The 17,384-nt window shown below is 38.3% G+C and overlaps 2 protein-coding genes and 1 long non-coding RNA gene across 4 annotated transcripts; 2 read left to right on the forward strand and 1 right to left on the reverse strand.

Annotated features, from left to right (window-relative positions):
* Positions 1 to 93: 93 nt before the first annotated feature.
* LOC5517027 lies at positions 94 to 6,510 on the reverse strand. Its single transcript, XM_001637010.3, has 7 exons — positions 5,974 to 6,510; positions 4,722 to 5,088; positions 4,105 to 4,431; positions 3,421 to 3,649; positions 2,661 to 2,770; positions 1,435 to 1,609; positions 94 to 1,089 (listed from the first exon to the last, which is right to left on the reverse strand). Exons 1-7 carry the CDS (start codon positions 6,426 to 6,428, stop codon positions 860 to 862), a joined length of 1,893 nt encoding a protein of 630 aa, XP_001637060.3. The 5' UTR covers positions 6,429 to 6,510; the 3' UTR covers positions 94 to 859.
* A 1,205-nt stretch (positions 6,511 to 7,715) lies between these two features.
* Positions 7,716 to 8,748, forward strand: LOC116621107. Its single transcript, XR_007307286.1, has 2 exons — positions 7,716 to 7,888; positions 8,143 to 8,748. It is a non-coding gene; the product is annotated as an uncharacterized LOC116621107 (long non-coding RNA).
* A 1,311-nt stretch (positions 8,749 to 10,059) lies between these two features.
* Positions 10,060 to 15,037, forward strand: LOC5517026 (proline-rich transmembrane protein 1). 2 transcript variants are annotated; one of them, XM_032387016.2, is made up of 5 exons: positions 10,060 to 10,198; positions 12,358 to 12,388; positions 13,120 to 13,313; positions 14,226 to 14,360; positions 14,656 to 15,037. In XM_032387016.2, the coding sequence occupies exons 2-5, from the start codon at positions 12,379 to 12,381 to the stop codon at positions 14,827 to 14,829; spliced, it is 513 nt and encodes a 170-aa protein (XP_032242907.1). In that variant the 5' UTR covers positions 10,060 to 10,198; positions 12,358 to 12,378; the 3' UTR covers positions 14,830 to 15,037. The 2 variants fall into 2 exon arrangements, with proteins under 2 accessions (XP_032242907.1, XP_048580929.1); XM_048724972.1 differs by lacking the exons at positions 10,060 to 10,198; positions 12,358 to 12,388; positions 13,120 to 13,313 and adding an exon at positions 13,320 to 13,477.
* The last annotated feature ends 2,347 nt before the right edge of the window (positions 15,038 to 17,384 follow it).

Here is a 17,384-nt window from a genome sequence, read left to right on the forward strand (position 1 = left end):
TATATTTTCTATATTCCTCCCCAATGCCCCAGCTAGGGTGCTGATAAAGTAAATAAAAAAATATTAAATGAACAACAAATCAATACACTCAGAAACTGAGATTCAGGTTTATTTTGATAAACCATGAATACATTATTTTCTATTATTTTAATTTATACTGCAGTGCAGACTGATATTCTATCTCAACTTAGGTTATCTGTGATATTTTAAGTAAATATCTATTGTGCTGTGGAAATATTATAAAAAAACAATACAATTAAACTTCCCAATTTGTCTTTAAATAAATGGCAATATGTGATTTTTTACAATTTCTACACATTTCTTTAGTTGTTTAGACAAAAAATTTTCACACTATCACAAATTTTCTTTAAATGGCAATATGTGCATTTCTTAAATTTCTACACATTTCTATAATTCTTTAGAAAAAAAAATCCAGTGAATGGGGCAAATGGTCACCACTTCAGTGAGGGATAATGAAGTGTGGTGCCCCACTTTCCTTAAGCTGGTCTTCATAATATAAGTTTAGCTGTTCAGCTGTCAGTTGTTTACAGAATTATGCAATCAATAAAAATTGTTGTTTCCAATACATGTCATGTAAAGTCATTACAATAGAAATTTTGGTGATTGTATAATGCTTGAAAGGATTAAACGTACTGTTGAGGAAATACAGAAAAGATGATAATGGTTCCAGGAAGTGTTAATATTGTTTTAACGATAAAGACAATTAGAATAAGAATAACCTGGTTAATATGTGCATGATGACAATTATATGTAGTACACTATGGTGAGAATACAGACAAATTTTTGCTGTACGTATGCTATGCAGATTAGCTTGGCTGCTATTACCAGTGAAAAACAATTACTCCTGGCGTTGGTAATTAAACAGGCTGGTTCCTCTGCGTTTCATGATCACGTGTGCAACTGCAAGACCCCCACAGATGCCAATAGCAAGCATCAGAATGGCCAAGCCTGCAACAGCACCAGGGGGGACTCCTCCCTTTTTTCTCTCTGGTTTGGGGCCTGGACCAGGAGGAGTGGGAGCACCTCCCATCCAGCGTTCTAATGTGTATGCATGCTTCTTTTTGGTGTCTGCAAATGGAGCATTAACGAATTAAAATAAATTGACCATCAAGCTGGAACAAAAATAACATGTAAAGCAAAAATTTCAAGATAAAGCAAATGGTGACAAGGTCAGTAGGAACATCATCTATCAGGTTGCATCCCAATAAAACCTAATCTAAATCCATTCGCAATATGCATTTAGTTGTTCACTTAGAAAAGCAGGTTAAATGACAGGAAGGGTGGATCCAGGGGTATAGATTAGGGGTCCCTCCCCTCATTTTTATTAATTTCAGGTACATTTTTTTAGTTATCTGCCCCTTGTCATTTTTATTTTCTACCATCTGGACCTGTATGCATCATGCTAATTCTTACCTGAGTCAGTCCATACAACATTAAATCCTATCATCACATTGTCATAAAGCTTTTCTTCTGCATCTTTTAGGTTGCTTTCTGGAACTGGAGGTTCGAAACCTGGAGGGAAAAGCCCTGTCGATGGCTTCTCCAGCAAGATGAAAGGAAGTTCAACATAGTCACCATAGTCATTTGCCTGAAAAACAAATCTTAGTTCAAATTTATTTGCTCGCTAATCAAGAAGTAAAAGTAGGCAGTCAATCACCACACACTATGTCTGATCTCTACAGTATTTGTCTTTAAATTTTGGGAGTTTGTGTATCTTGAAATAGTTCCTTCAATGACTGTCAATTGGTGTCTTTTAATAGGGAAACCAGAAACTAGCTTAATCAATGAACACCCCAATTGCATAGACAGATGAAAATTATATTTTTTTATACATTTTTTCCAGGTTAATAGAAATCAACATGGTAAGGCAATGCAATAAAGTCTGAAATGGTTATACATTTTGAACCAGTAGGCAAATTTAAATCCAAATGTTCCCCAATTTTGTCAATATACTGGTTATGACCGCTGTGATCCTAGTTCCTACGGTAATTCCTCAGTTCCTAGTCAGTTGCTAATCGGGGTCAGAGGGTACTTCATAAAACAGTAAGGCCACCCAAGTAGAAGTACGCTTGGATCGAGTGCTTGGTAGTCACACTAGCTACACCAATAACTAACTATGCTACATCTAAATTACAGATAGTAAAATAGAAACTGGACTTGAAGTGACCGGGATATAATTTGAATCATCTGAAAGAAGGGTAATTCTTTTAAATTTATCAAAATTCATAGAGATTTGCACAATTTTTTTACCATTTTTTAATGGTTTCTACCTTTCAAACCTTTCACGCACACTTTAAGCCACAACACATTATAATACAACTGAGTAAAAAACCAGAGGTACAAATTTGGATTTGTTTATACAAATAGGATCGCCTTTTGAATGTTTTGCACTAGTAATAACTCAAATAAAAAAAATTAGCATAAATCCGCTAAATAGCACAAAAATGGATGTCAAAAATAATGTTGGTGTATTTCCAGCCGTACTCCCCAATTCTATACAGAAAAAAGATAATTTCTATTTTTTTTATATTGAAAAATTACCCCCCCCCCCCCCTTACCATTAGGAACTCAGTAGGAATGACTAGGAACGAAAAAGTTTTAGGAACCAGGATCACCATGGTCTGATTTTGGAAACAAACCTTGAGGCCTTCAACTCTGACAAAGCTGACATTTGCTGCAAAGGCGATGCTTGTTGTTACGCCACTGTAGAACTCTGGCTCATGGCCACTGACAATCTTTGACCAGTCAACTGTTTGAAAAAAAAGTTGTCTTTATCTAAAGTAGAATAACATACTCACATTCTTTACAAACCAAAACTGTCCACAACATTATTGTGGCTCACATCTATTTCAGAGGACTGTTTTCCAAAAACATCATCCACCTTAAAAGTGCTCCGCATACAATCATAATTTGTGCACTCTAATTAATCTCTCTAATTATTTAAAATACTAATGAAAGAAATACCATAAATTCTGAACTCATTGTAATGTTAGTTTAAATGAGAAACCAATTGCAGAATAATTGAGATTTATGCACTGCAAGGTCAATAGTTGGAAAAAGCAACCATACTACAAAATAAAATGGAGACCCCTCTGCTAATAAAAAAAGATTTTAAGGCTCATGCCTTTGAAATATAATGATATTCCATCGGCTAATATTGATACTTTTAACTTTCTAGAGGTTCAAATTGTCACAGTCAAGTTATTACAAGATCAGCCCATTGGGATTTCATTACTTCACAGGCTTGACCATTGAAACCTGATTTATTTATTTCATATTTCAAAGAGTTAGAGAGTTACCACACAAATAATGATTGTATAGGAGTGGTTTGAAGATAGATGTTTTTTAGAGAAACAGTCCTTTTCTTTTGAATAGACACATAATGCAGATATTTCTCACCTTTCAGCCTAACTGCCAGATATTTCTTTTCGTTGCTGTCAAAGCAGGAGGCAATGCTGAATTTTTCTAGAGGAACTGGCTCTGCATCAAAGCTGGCATAATTTATGATGAAGCTTAGCTTGTCACCACCGTAGTAGTTAACTCTCATGGGCACTTGTGTCTGATAGCTCAGTGATCCAGCCCTCATGTTCCAAGATGGTGAAGAAAAGAAAGTCTCCAAAGTAACTGGCTGTAATAAAAATTTATAATTACTCAAGGAATTCAAATAGCTGCTTATTATTGAATGTTAATTGAACCAGGGAAGACTGTGTGCCTGAATATGACCCTTGTCGCAGCATTGATGCAATGCAATGCAAATGCACATACATTGCATTATAACCTTTCACCAAAAGATATGACATGTATTCCCTGGCAAGGAATTGTACACTTAGCGGGAGTAGGTGAAATAGTTAGCTGATTAGCAAAAGAAAAATGCAAAGTCTACCAATACTTTGGTGTATACAGGAGATCCCCCCTATTTTGGGGCTGGACAAAGTGACTGCCTAATATAAATGTTGTGTTACTTCCATTATTTGTTAGAGGAAATGGGGTCCAATACCAAATCTAATAACATAATTGAATTCAAGAAATACTCTTGGGAGTCCAAACTGTGTAGCTCTTAATCAAAAACCATGGCTCACTAACCTTAGGTGAGTATCTCCCTATCTTTTTCCAACTCCAGATGTCTGTGTTAACACCTCGCTCTGTTGTAGAGCCAACATAAATGAAATTTGTCACATTGCCACCATAGATCACTTCGGACATCATCTTCATGCGGACATGGTGATGGTCATCAGATAACTTAGCATCCATGGAATTGTTGGGCATCATCAGTGAAATTTTACAACTAGTCTGGGTCATGAAGTATCTCAGCCCATGGTTGAAGTCATGGACCACCCGGGCAGGACCAAGGTGATGACTATGATCTGTATACTCATATGCCGTCAATCTACGATTTATGTCATAAAATTCCTGAAAGAAAATAAAGTTTTAGTGAGAAACTAGACTAGAGAAACTAGACACACATTTATCTGTGAAACAGGGGATTTAACCTTATAGGGCTAACATGGGCAAACCCAAGGAGTTGCATCAACCAGGCACCAAAGCAAGGGCTTCAAGAAAGGGGGTTTCATTGTTCTTCACAGATATCTCCTTTCTTCATATCTACTGTATACCACCACCAGCCCATAGGTCAATCTGGGGTTAAGGTTTTTTATTTACATGTTTATCAAAAACCAGATGCCTTCTAGTTGAAAAATTACCTTTACATAAGAGGATGTCTTGTTTTGAACATTCAGCATTTCCAGTAGGGTGGTAAAGATTGATTTCAGCTTTGGAAGAGGTTTGTGATCACGCATATCCTTGCAAAACACACCTCTTGGTACTTGAAAAACACTTTCCTTTGGGACACCAGGAGTGAACATGAAGAAATCATAAATGTGGGAGAAATTGTGTACTAGATCACTGGAGTTAATAACATGGTGTGCAGATATTCCTTGAATTACAGCCCGCACAACTTGCATGGAGTTATTACCCTGAGTGGGCATTTTCCAATCAGGCATTGAGAAATAATAATCCAGTGTGTAAGAAGAATTTTCATGATTGATGCAGGCTTGCCAGTGGAAACATCTGAGGAAAAGACAGTTTGAGTATAAGAGATTACTGTAATGAGTTTGTTTCTTCGAATGAGCAATGTGTCATTCCTACTGTCATTCCATAAGATTTATAAGAAATCACACATTATCATCCTCTATCAGAAATCACACATTATCATCCTCTATCAGAAATCACACATAATCATCCTCTATCAGAAATCACACATTATCATCCTCTATCAGAAATCACACATTATCATCCTCTATCAGAAATCACACATTATTATCCTCTATCAGAAATCACACATTATCACCCTTTATCACAAGACAGGGTTTGGCAAACAAAGCCTCTTTTTTGTTTTGTTTTCTTTGTTTGTTTTTTTGTTTTTGCTTGTAGTTAAACATAACATTCTCTTGCAACAAGTGTGCATACTAGAAATTACACACAACATGCTCAGCCTAAACACTGTTATGACTAACTTGTATTACTTATGAATGTACATTCATGGACCATGAAGCACCCCAAAAAATTAGGGGGGTGCCCTCCCCCCCCCACCCCACACACACATAGGATGTTGAAAATAAAACCCACATATAACTTTCAAACTCTAATCAATGTAAAAATTCTCCCAATTCACTGGTTTAATCGTTTTCACCTTCAACACGTTTATTACATAATCAATGAATTGGTCAACAAACATGAAGAATTTAAGAATTAAAAACAACAAATTTAGTCGTGCTCTTCTCGATATCACCATTAGACGACAGAAGCGTGCTAGTTTGCATTGCAAACCACTCAACAAGCGCTCATAACTATGTCAAGTGGGTTTTGAACTTTTAAAACAATAGACCTCTTACGCATTATCACAAGTAAGTTAATGAAGGAAAGCATTTTCAAAACTCAGCTTTGAAAACTCACTTAATTCCACGGATAGTCGTATTTCCCATGAAAGTTTCATTGAATTGAGCTCCAAAGTGAAACAGTTCAGCAGTGCTTCCGATTCTCGTGGAATTCTTGCCGAAGGCAGAGTGGTGTCGCATGGTACTGATCTGTTGCACGGTGCAGTTGTTTTCGTCGTCATAGGAAATCATCTCGTTGTAATTGTAATTGTAGATGTGAAATCGCTTATGTCCATGAGACATATAGCCAATAACTCCACTATTTGAGCCCCTATCGTACCACTCATGTGCATAGCTCGAATAGTTCTTATTCACAATATTCGCTTCCACTATTGCTTCGAATGCGGTAGGCAAAGATGGAAGTTTCGGACCATAATAGACGCCGGAGTTTAATTTGCACACTGGTTCAACGCTGCCTATTATCACTTCTAGGTTTGCTATAAAGCAAGTTAGAAGGAATAAAAGCGCTTTCATCTTGAAGACACAACAGCAAGATTTGTGGAAATTTTACACAACTTATAATTAACATCTGCCAACCAAAGAGAGGGCCACCCACCGTGCGTTACGTCACTAGACTTTCAATGGAGCGCTGGTAGGTCACGTGGGTATAACCGGTCGGAAATTAAAAAAAAATGCTGGAATTACAACGGTTTTCAGAGAAAACACCAGTTGAATTCAGATTTTGATAATATTTTCTATACACTACATTAATTCATTTTATATTTATCGCATCTTGCACTATCGCATCGTTATAATGATGTCGGAGAGCCTGTGGTACATTACGGCTGCTGTTCCCTATATATAAGACTAGGGGAAAATCGGAAAAGGGAAACAAGAGGGAAGTGCGCCCTTGATATATTTTTCGGGATGGTTAATCAATTACTGGGACCGACTCCGACGTTTGTGCAACAACTCAATAAAAGTATTGCGAGAAATGTAAAGAACTATAGCTGAATGTAAAGGAAATTTTGAAACAATGTACTATATACATACATACTATAGTACTATATTGCAATGTATGTTTTTAGGACCTTTTATCTAATAAATAAATCATTCTATTATTTTGTAAATCGAATTGATAAGGTCGGAAGCCTCGGACAGAGCGGTCGGAAATTTTATTGAAAGAAGGGGTAGAGAATTAAGTAATGAGAGGTTATTGTGTAGAAAGTGTAAAAGTGTTAGGGGTGTATATTTGTATGAGACGGTGTATTGTAAGTGGTTGCGTAAGGGAGGACTTGGTATGATGAAAGATATACAGATAACGGATGATTATTTGGTTAGAGGGAAAACGATATGATAGGACTGTATTGTGAGAGATTTATGGATCATGGACTATTGTGTGATAAAAGATGTAAGGTCAAAGAATAAGTAGGAATCATGAGGAGCCCCAGCCGGCCTGAAATGGTTTTGCACACCTATTTTAGGCGTGCAAAAATACACCTTAGCAGGGGATTAGTGGTCAAAAGGTGTATAAAATCTGTCAGCACGCGCGGGGTCGTATAACACAACTACTGTTTATATCCTTCAACGTCATGGAGCCTGGAGTACGATTTGTGTTCCTAACTCCAAACTCGCCACGTTTCGCTCATGGACAGAGACACTCGGAATTCGGCTGTTCTGAGAGGGGACGAGTAAAGCCTTTTTTGTGAAATGTTTTCAATAAAATTGCCTTAAAACTTAGAACATGCCTTAATTTTATTGACAACATTTCACCAAAAACGCTTTACTCGTCCCCTCTCAAAACAGCCGAATTCCGAGCTACAAACAAGAGCAAACATTGCCTGGGCTACCTGTGCTCCTTCCCAGCGCGGTCAAGCGTAACTAATCGTCCAACGGCGTCGGGTCAAGGATGCTTGTGGCTACTTTTTCGTTTTAAAATACGGCTAGCGACAAGGGAAAATAGTTTAGCTCGGATGTGTTGCCACATATCAAATGTAAGTGTACCCTGGCATAGGTCTGCGAGATAAAAATATTTTGTTTGTTGTTTTTTCCTCTCGAATTTCGACGGTATTTGAGTGCTACTGAAAATGGCGCCTCCAACCTTGTTTCTTTCCTTAGTCCCTACTAAAAAAAAAAAAAAAATCGTGCTTTACACGTGAATTTGACAACAACAAGGCATCTTCTTAGTTTTAAGGCAATTTTATTGACAACATTTCACACAAATAACGCTTTACTCGTCCCCTCTCAGAACAGCCGAATTCCGAGCTACGAACAAGCAACCATTGCCTGGGCTACCTGTGGTTACCAAACAACAACTATACGAGTACCGAACGGACAACTTCCGAGACCAAATAAAACCGCCAGCTGCGCAAAAAGCATACAAGCTGAATTTTTTTCTTACAAATTTATATTTGTCCAGGTTACACATTCTTTCTAATCTTTCCTCTAAGGTCTCTGAGTGATGGTCTTTTTCTAGCAGAAAAATTTGTAGCGTCCTTTATAAAAACCCAATTGAAGAGAAGTAGTCGTCATAAATCCCACTGAAAGCACATCAATGGCGTTGGTATTCTTGCTGCCAGGGACTCGAACTTCTGGGCCGTATATTCGGCGGTCGAAAGCTTCTCTCATGATGGAGCTTCAGAGTGCTTGCGGCAGCATTTCCCGAAGTAGATGATAACAGGGCAGTTTTGCCCTTTCCGCTCCTCGACTAAAACGTTATTGGATTTGATGTCATTGTGGAGATTTTCTTTGTGATGTATATAGTCAACCGTATTGCAGATCTTTTGAAACACTGCATTGAGCTGTTGTTTTGAAAGTAGAGAAAATGAAATAAATACAGTACGGTATTTACATATACCTTGATTGGCTATTACTTTGGATAACTTCATCACATCTCATTTGCAGGTTTTAAATCATAGCAATTATGTTTCAGATGAAGTATTCAAGGCGTGCCGCCCAAAACTACAGTGAGAACATAAAGCACATTACACAACCTCCTATATGAAAAAAAATATATCCAGCAATATGTTTCAGATGAAGTCTTCAAGGCGTGCCGCCCAAAACAACAGTGAAAACACAAAGCACATTACACAACCTCCTATATGAAAAAAATATATATTCAGCAATATGTTTCATATGAAGTCTTCAAGGCGTGCCGCCCAAAACAAGAGTGAAAACACAAAGCACATTACACAACCTCCTATATGAAAAAAATATATATTCAGCAATATGTTTCATATGAAGTCTTCAAGGCGTGCCGCCCAAAACAAGAGTGAAAACACAAAGCACATTACACAACCTCCTATATGAAAAAAATATATATATTAAGCAATATGTTTCAGCTGAAGTCTTCAAGGTGTGCCGCCCAAAACAACAGTGAAAACATAAAGCACATTACACAACCTCCTATATGAAAAAAAAATATTTATTCAGCAATATGTTTCAGATGAAGTCTTCAAGGCGTGCCGCCCAAAACAACAGTGAGAACATAAAGCACATTACACAACCTCTTATACGAAAAAAATATATCCAGCAATATGTTTCAGATGAAGTCTTCAAGGCGTGCCGCCCAAAACAACAGTGAGAACATAAAGCACATTACCTGATTACACAACCTCCTATATGAAAAAAATATATCCAGCAATATGTTTCAGATGAAGTCTTCAAGGCGTGCCGCCCAAAACAACAGAGAGAACATAAAGCACATTACACAACCTCCTATATGAAAAAAATATATATCCAGCAATATGTTTCAGATGAAGTCTTCAAGGCGTGCCGCCCAAAACAAAATACAAAAATATAATTATTACAATTATTACAAACAAAAACATAAATATAATTATTAAGGATAAGTTATTATTTGTCAGCTGATTGCTACAATACCAAACTCTTGTCCGCCAAATTTCTCTCTAGCTTTTCGATCTTTACCGAAAGCGATTCCACTTTCGTTCTTACTTCCGAGCATTCACTTTCTATTAGAAACTTCTAGTATAAATGCATATATTTCAGTTTTTTTGCTCGAAGGAAGCGCAGCGACCGGAGAGCAAGTCTCATCTTGGTATGGCATATGCGAAAAGCTGATTTTTCGTGTCCACACCCCTCCCCCCCTCGGCCATATATAATAAAAACTCTCTTACTTTAGTTGTTGTATTAATCATCCGCTGTCCAGAAAAAAATATATCGTGGGCGCGCTTCCCTCTCCGCCCGTGGCAAATTGTTTCCCAATCGAAAATATTCCTTCGTTTTCGATTTGACAAAGGGAAGGATTTCTAGGTGAAAAAATCTCCTTAAAACTACTCTCGCAGGTAAGTCTTTCATGAATAATAGTCTACATCTTACCCAGTTAGATCCCTACTCTCAATAAATGATTTGTTATATCTGTAAAGTTGTATATTTATTTGCGACATCAGAAACTTACACTAGCGAGCTGTTTAAAGATTTGCGCTAGGTAAGGTTGCTTGTTGTGATTATTTTTTGATGTTATGAATCAGGCCCGTACCCAGGGGGGGATTCAGGGGGTGCAAACGCACCCCCTTACATCGGCCGAAAGTCCACTTTCGGTTCGCAATAGACGTGCTCGCCATTTTTTAGACCACGGGCAAACCAGACGAAATGTTCGTGTATCGAATAATGCACTAGTCAATTGAAACCCCCACCAGCATGGTCCCGGGGAAGGGTGGGGGATAAGACTTTGACTCTGTACAAAACAGAGAAAGGCCCCCAACTACTCGGGACAAAAATGCAGTCAAATGCCTCTACCCCTTGGGATGCAAACTATAGGCAACTACCCGACAAGTTTCATCTGAAATAAGCCTTAATCTTTCAAAGCCAGTACATTTCGGAGAGTACATTTGTACTAATAACTATTAAGATAACAGTTACCAAAAAAAAAAAGAAAAATAAATAATCTTCATCTGGCATTAGTCATCATTCATATTCATTTTTGCACATTTCACCGTGCAGCTTGCCACACTCTGATACATGGAATTGCTTGCAACAGAAGAGAAAGAGTCTCAAACCAGGAACTGACATGACTTTTGTAAAGTAAATTTGTGATGTTATTCGTTTGTCCCCAAGCCCCCATGGTAGGGACAAGTCTTAGAGTCAAAAACTGTCATTCCCCCACCCCCTCGGGACAAATTCTTGTTCAAAAGTGCTCTAAACCCCCACGTCAACCCCACACTTCCAAGGGACCATGGGGGTGGGGGTTTAGGCGATTTTCCTCCTTCATCTCGGTTCACCTCTTCTCCACTCGTAATATAATGTATTTTATTTGTTTTAACCCTTTCACTCCTGGGTACTTTTGAGCAAAATTGTAAGAAAAACAGACTGAAAACAGAAATCTCCCCCCTATTTCAAGTCCAACACTACCAGTTAAGCTAAGCTACCGCTGACCCAAGACGGTATGCCTTGAAGTTTCCAACAATGCACTGCGGTGCCTTTTCTTTCTAGTTTTCTTTCTAGGTGAATATTTCACCTGGTTTGCCTGTGTTGTAGACAAAGCTATATTAGATAAGGCATTCTAGATCACTTTGGTATGTCATTAATCTATAAGTCAGACTCTTTTTGTATCCAAATCCGATAATAGATATATACTGCAAAGGCTTCGAAAATGTTGTGGTCAGATTCTTATCAGAAAACTCACTCACTCACTCCTCCCTCCCCCCCCCCCCCCCAATCTCCAAGAAAAATTTTTTGCACTTTTTTGGATTTTGCACCCACCCCCCACCCACCCCCAAGAAAATTCCTGGGTACAGACCTGTGAATCTATTTTATAAAGGCTAAAAGTTATAACACACTCTTAGTCTAACCAAAAGCCGTGACTAGTACACGTCTGGCAGCCGGAAATGGTCCTTAAAACATAAACTAGATGCCTGATAGTCCAAAATAAGTATATACTTAAGTAATACGTACTTCTCTCTTTTTAAAAACTAGTTTCTCTTTGAACAAAATATGCAAATGCTTTCTGTAAACAGAATCAATTTTTGAAGATCCATTGTGTCCTGTCTACAGCCTCATCTTACACTTGCATTGGTTATTTTATTCTAAATGGAAGTGTCTTGTATTTCTAATGAAAGATAGATACATTTAAGGTAAAGAATTTAGAAAAAACATGTGGTCAATACTCCATAATTATTATGTTTTTCAAAATAACTTCACACCTTAATTTCTATAAAAACAAACATGAAGGGTGTCCACACCAGCCAGGAAGATTTGAGGGCGCTCCCACCCCCCCCCCCCCCAAAAAAAAACCCTGAAAGGTCCCTTCTGATGAAGGAAAATTGAGTACCACTGCAATCTAGGACCGGCTACCAAAGAAAAATGGTCCGCTAAATTAGTAAACTAACCCTGGTATTCCATCCAAACCTTATCTTATTTTTGCTGCTCAGTAATACGCAAGTAAGCTATAAGAGATCTACTACAGTATGTTTAACAGACTGTGAAAATCACCCCTTATTTCTAGAATCACCACATCGGCGACAACATGGATAAAGGTGAGAGTGCATCTACATTCTTTTGGAAGACAAAATTTAAATATTCTTTTTGGAATGCATTTATACCTGAAGAAAAACCAACTCCACTATTGTTGTTATTGTTAAGCTAAGCCTCTCTATTTGACAAAAAAAAAAACATTTTCTGCCCCTTTGTCCTTTGGGAGTTAGCATCATTTTTCTGACAGGCTTCATATTTCTTACTGTTTCTGACAGGCTTCATATTTCTTACTGTTTTACTGACAGGCTTCATATTTCTTACTGTTTCTGACAGGCTTCATATTTCTTACTGTTTCTGACAGGCTTCATATTTCTTACTGTTTCTGACAGGCTTCATATTTCTTACTGTTTCTGACAGGCTTCATATTTCTTACTGTTCCTGACAGGCTTCATATTTCTTACTGTTTCTGACAGGCTTCATATTTCTAACTGTTTCTGACAGGCTTCATATTTCTAACTGTTTCTGACAGGACTCATATTTCTTACTGTTTCTGACAGGACTCAGGTGCAATATTGCCTTGTTAGAGCTCACACTAACATCAACAATAAATAGCGGCCAAACAATGTTGGTTGAATAAAAAAATTGAAGACTTCTTTTTTGTCAATGGGCAAGCATCATCCATTCATTAATCTCCTATTTAATGAGATCAAATGCATCACGAATAGCTTGTAGAGGCACAAATATGTTTATCAGAGTATATATATTACATCTCAATGTTTTTTGTTTTTTTAAGAACCACCAACAAGTACCACAGATGTTGGTTACAGCCAGCCCCCTCAAGGGTATCCTGGGGTCCAAACCTACCCTATAAATAATTATCCACCCCCTGCTTATAATGCACAGGGTTATCCTGGGACCCCTCCCCCTGCTGTCTACTCTCAGCAGCCATACTATGGACCACCAACAACACAACAAACATTTGTACAGGTCAGTATAGCAGTCATACTATGGACCAACAACAACACAACAAACATTTGTACAGGTCAGTAAAGCAGCCATACTATGGGCCACCAACAACGCCACAAACATTTTATAGGTCAGTAAAGCAGCCATACTATGGACCACCAGCAACACAACAAACATTTGTACAGGTCAGTATGGCAACCATAATATGGACCACCAACAACACAACAACAATTTGTACAGGTCAGTAAAGCAGCCATACTATGGACCACCAACAACGCAACAAACATTTGTACAGGTCAGTATGGCAGCCATACTATGAACCACCAACAACACAACAAACATTTGTAAGGGTCAGTATGACAGCCATACTATGGATCACCAACAACACAACAAACATTTGTACAGGTCAGTATGGCAACCATACTATGAACCACCAACAACACAACAAACATTTGTAAGGGTCAGTATGACAGTCATACTATGGATCACCAACAACACAACAAACATTTGTACAGGTCAGTATAGCAGCCATACTATGGACCACCAACAACACAACAAACATTTGTTAGGGTCAGTATGGCAGCCATACTATGGACCACCAACAACACCACAAACATTTGTAAGGGTCAGTATGGCATCATATACAGGCAATTGGCTGACGCATGAGATGATACAAGTAGATCATACACCAAAAGTTATTTTTATTAAATAATAGCCATATCTTTTTTGCAAAACTCTGGCTACAACCTCTGAAAGGTGTCCAGTTTGCTGTGAAAGCCTATGGATAAATTACTTGCAGTAAATGGAAAAATCGATCTCAGTCAAATGGTTGTTCTATTTGCATAGCTTCAGTTGACACAGGAAAAGTGTAATTCTTGTAATTTTAAGATTTATTGATTCTTAAAATGTATTTCATGCTTTATGTTATTTTAGCAACAGCCTGGTGTAGTGGTTGTCCAGCAGCCAATAGGGGTTGTGTCTCCTCCTGACTATCAGGCACTTGCATGGTTTGCCTGCCTCTGTTGCTGCTGGCCTGTTGGCATTGTGGCTATTATCAAATCAAATGAGGTGTGTTCATTTGACAAGACACAATCCCAACTTATGGTCAGAATTGGTCCTCCCCTTACCAAATACACAGTACTAAGTAGACCCTTACTGGACTATTAAAGATAATGAATAGATATTAATATGTATAATATTGTAAGCAGACCATTTCTCCTGAACTATATAATGGAAGATGTAGATGTTTTGTTACAGAATAGTGCAAATCGTTATAAAAAATGATAAATTTGCTAACCTGTGCCACTAAGCTATCGAAGCTCTACTTCTCAGGATGAGCTATTTTCTGTTGTTTTTTTTCTAGGTAAGGAATGCGATGGCAAGAGGAGATTATGCTGCTGCCAACGCTGCATCAAGCTCAGCTCGTACTCTGTCCATGGTCTCCATTGGCATGGGTGTGGCTTTCATGGTGCTCTACCTCATACTCCTTATTGTCTGGATAATCCCCCTTATTGTTGCTGTTAATAGCAACTATTAGAGAATTGTGCATATCACAAGATCACATCTTAATTTATATCTTAATACATTTAAATATATCAGTTGATTAGGGTAGATCAATGGTAATTTGTAGAAACGATTTCTTGTTTTCTTTAAATTTATGCTATGATCCAGATGTAAGCTGAAAGGTTATAGCGATGTATGTGTGAGAAAAGTGGGTGGACATAAGAAAAATAAGGCAAAATGTGCTCATTATGCTCTCTTAACACTAAATGCAATTTTCAATATTCTGCAAACTTGGCTAACTCGCCCTCTGGCTCCATCACTCGTAACTCGTCTTCTGGCTTCCATCACTCGTTGCACAGATTGGATCTGCGCATGAGTTTTTTATTAGCTGCACCCCTCCTGGGTACGGGCCTGAAGTATAAAGTTTTAGATTGGATCTGCGCATGAGTTTTTTATTAGCTGCACCCCTCCTGGGTACGGGCCTGTGTTATAAAGTTTTAGATTGGATCTGTGCATGAGTTTTTTATTAGCTGCACCCCTCCTGGGTACGGGCCTGTGTTATAAAGTTTTAGATTGGATCTGTGCATGAGTTTTTTATTAGCTGCACCCCTCCTGGGTACTGGCCTGTGTTATAAAGTTTTAGATTGGATCTGTGCATGAGTTTTTTATTAGCTGCACCCCTCCTGGATACGGGCCTGTGTTATAAAGTTTTAGATTGGATATGTGCATGAGTTTTTTATTAGCTGCACCCCTCCTGGGTACGGGCCTGAAGTATAAAGTTTTAGATTGGATCTGTGCATGAGTTTTTTTATTAGCTGCACCCCTCCTGGGTACGGGCCTGAAGTATAAAGTTTTAGATTGGATCTGCGCATGAGTTTTTTATTAGCTGCACCCCTCCTGGGTACGGGCCTGAAGTATAAAGTTTTAGATTGGATCTGCGCATGAGTTTTTTATTAGCTGCACCCCTCCTGGGTACGGGCCTGTGTTATAAAGTTTTAGATTGGATCTGTGCATGAGTTTTTTATTAGCTGCACCCCTCCTGGGTACGGGCCTGTGTTATAAAGTTTTAGATTGGATCTGTGCATGAGTTTTTTATTAGCTGCACCCCTCCTGGGTACTGGCCTGTGTTATAAAGTTTTAGATTGGATCTGTGCATGAGTTTTTTATTAGCTGCACCCCTCCTGGATACGGGCCTGTGTTATAAAGTTTTAGATTGGATATGTGCATGAGTTTTTTATTAGCTGCACCCCTCCTGGGTACGGGACTGAAGTATAAAGTTTTAGATTGGATCTGTGCATGAGTTTTTTATTAGCTGCACCCCTCCTGGGTACGGGCCTGAAGTATAAAGTTTTAGATTGGATCTGCGCATGAGTTTTTTATTAGCTGCACCCCTCCTGGGTACGGGCCTGTGTTATAAAGTTTTAGATTGGATCTGTGCATGAGTTTTTTATTAGCTGCACCCCTCCTGGGTACGGGCCTGTATTATAAAGTTTTAGATTGGATCTGTGCATGAGTTTTTTATTAGCTGATCATTCTCCCTTCATTAAGCTTTTAGAAGTGAAAGATGGCAAATTTTATTTTATTTCCACTTGTAAATGATAATTGGAATGAAGTCATTTTACTGAACAACATCATCAGGGCCATAGCTTCCTACTGTATACGCCTATATGCTTCCTACTGTATACGCCTATCTGCTTTCGTGCTCAATTTCAAGCTATAGTAGAGCAAATGTTACAAAAGCACTCGCTTGTGGGATAAGGTATGCATAGCACGATTCAGTCAACAATCCTGAACATGTTCATACGATTCAGTCAACAACCCTGAACATGTTCATATTATTTTAAGTAGAGGGTGGAGTTTTGTCTGCAAAAGTAGCCATTGTGCATACTTTGAATTTCGTTAGTTTTATCCTATGTACATCTTAAGAGAAACCTCAGAGATAAGACGGTCGTGTCATGATCCACGCAAATGGAGGTGCATATCTATTTAATGGATGGCTCATGGTTTATTGTAGGTCAATCTCTCCTATAGATAAACGTATTAATCAACATTTATGTAGTATGGTGATTGCTCTGATGACATGATCAAGTATGGTGATAGCTCTATTAAATAATAGCCATGGCCGTAGCAGGCCTCGAAATATTGGGGGGGGGGGCACAGTAAAGAAACATATTGTGAAAAATATTGTAGGGGGGGGGGGCAAAGCCACGCCTCTACTGGTCATTTCCTTATAATTTTTATAGTTTTTTCAAAATATTGGGGAGCCCCCTGCTACGGCCCTGCTAGCAGTATAACAACTATCATGTGACAAGGGGACGGGTCTGACCCCACATTTTTCTAGTCGGTCCATGATCGTATACTCCACGCACTAAATGCATTCTTTCATCAATAAAAGAACATGAATTAACGAACCCCCGTATCCTTTTTGTTATTCAAAATTGTATTATTAAAAATATATTCGCGCGGGCAAGCATGACGCTGGACCAGGCCTTTCCTGTTCTTTACATGATTTTCCTGCCTTCAAATCCTCCGGATTTGCATTTAAATTTCCCGTTCCTTTTTGTCTCGTCTCGTCGTGTCTCGGGACAA

The sequence above is a fragment of the Nematostella vectensis genome, chromosome 3 (assembly GCF_932526225.1).
Source record: "Nematostella vectensis chromosome 3, jaNemVect1.1, whole genome shotgun sequence".
In the NCBI taxonomy this organism is placed as follows: Eukaryota; Metazoa; Cnidaria; class Anthozoa; order Actiniaria; family Edwardsiidae; genus Nematostella; species Nematostella vectensis.

Bases quoted from the DNA above. Each gene is read 5' to 3' on its own strand.
- LOC5517027 (XM_001637010.3), bottom strand. From the start codon at position 6,428: ATGAAAGCGCTTTTATTCCTTCTAACTTGCTTTATAGCAAACCTAGAA. The intron at 2,771-3,420 runs GTGAGAAATATC...TTTTTCAAACAG, and splicing joins TCTGGCAGTTAGGCTGAAAG to TTGACTGGTCAAAGATTGTC. The intron at 1,610-2,660 runs GTTTGTTTCCAA...TTTGTTTTTCAG, and splicing joins TCAGAGTTGAAGGCCTCAAG to GCAAATGACTATGGTGACTA.
- LOC5517026 (XM_032387016.2), top strand. The intron at 13,314-14,225 runs GTCAGTATAGCA...ATGTTATTTTAG, and splicing joins CACAACAAACATTTGTACAG to CAACAGCCTGGTGTAGTGGT. The intron at 14,361-14,655 runs GTGTGTTCATTT...TTTTTTTTCTAG, and splicing joins CTATTATCAAATCAAATGAG to GTAAGGAATGCGATGGCAAG.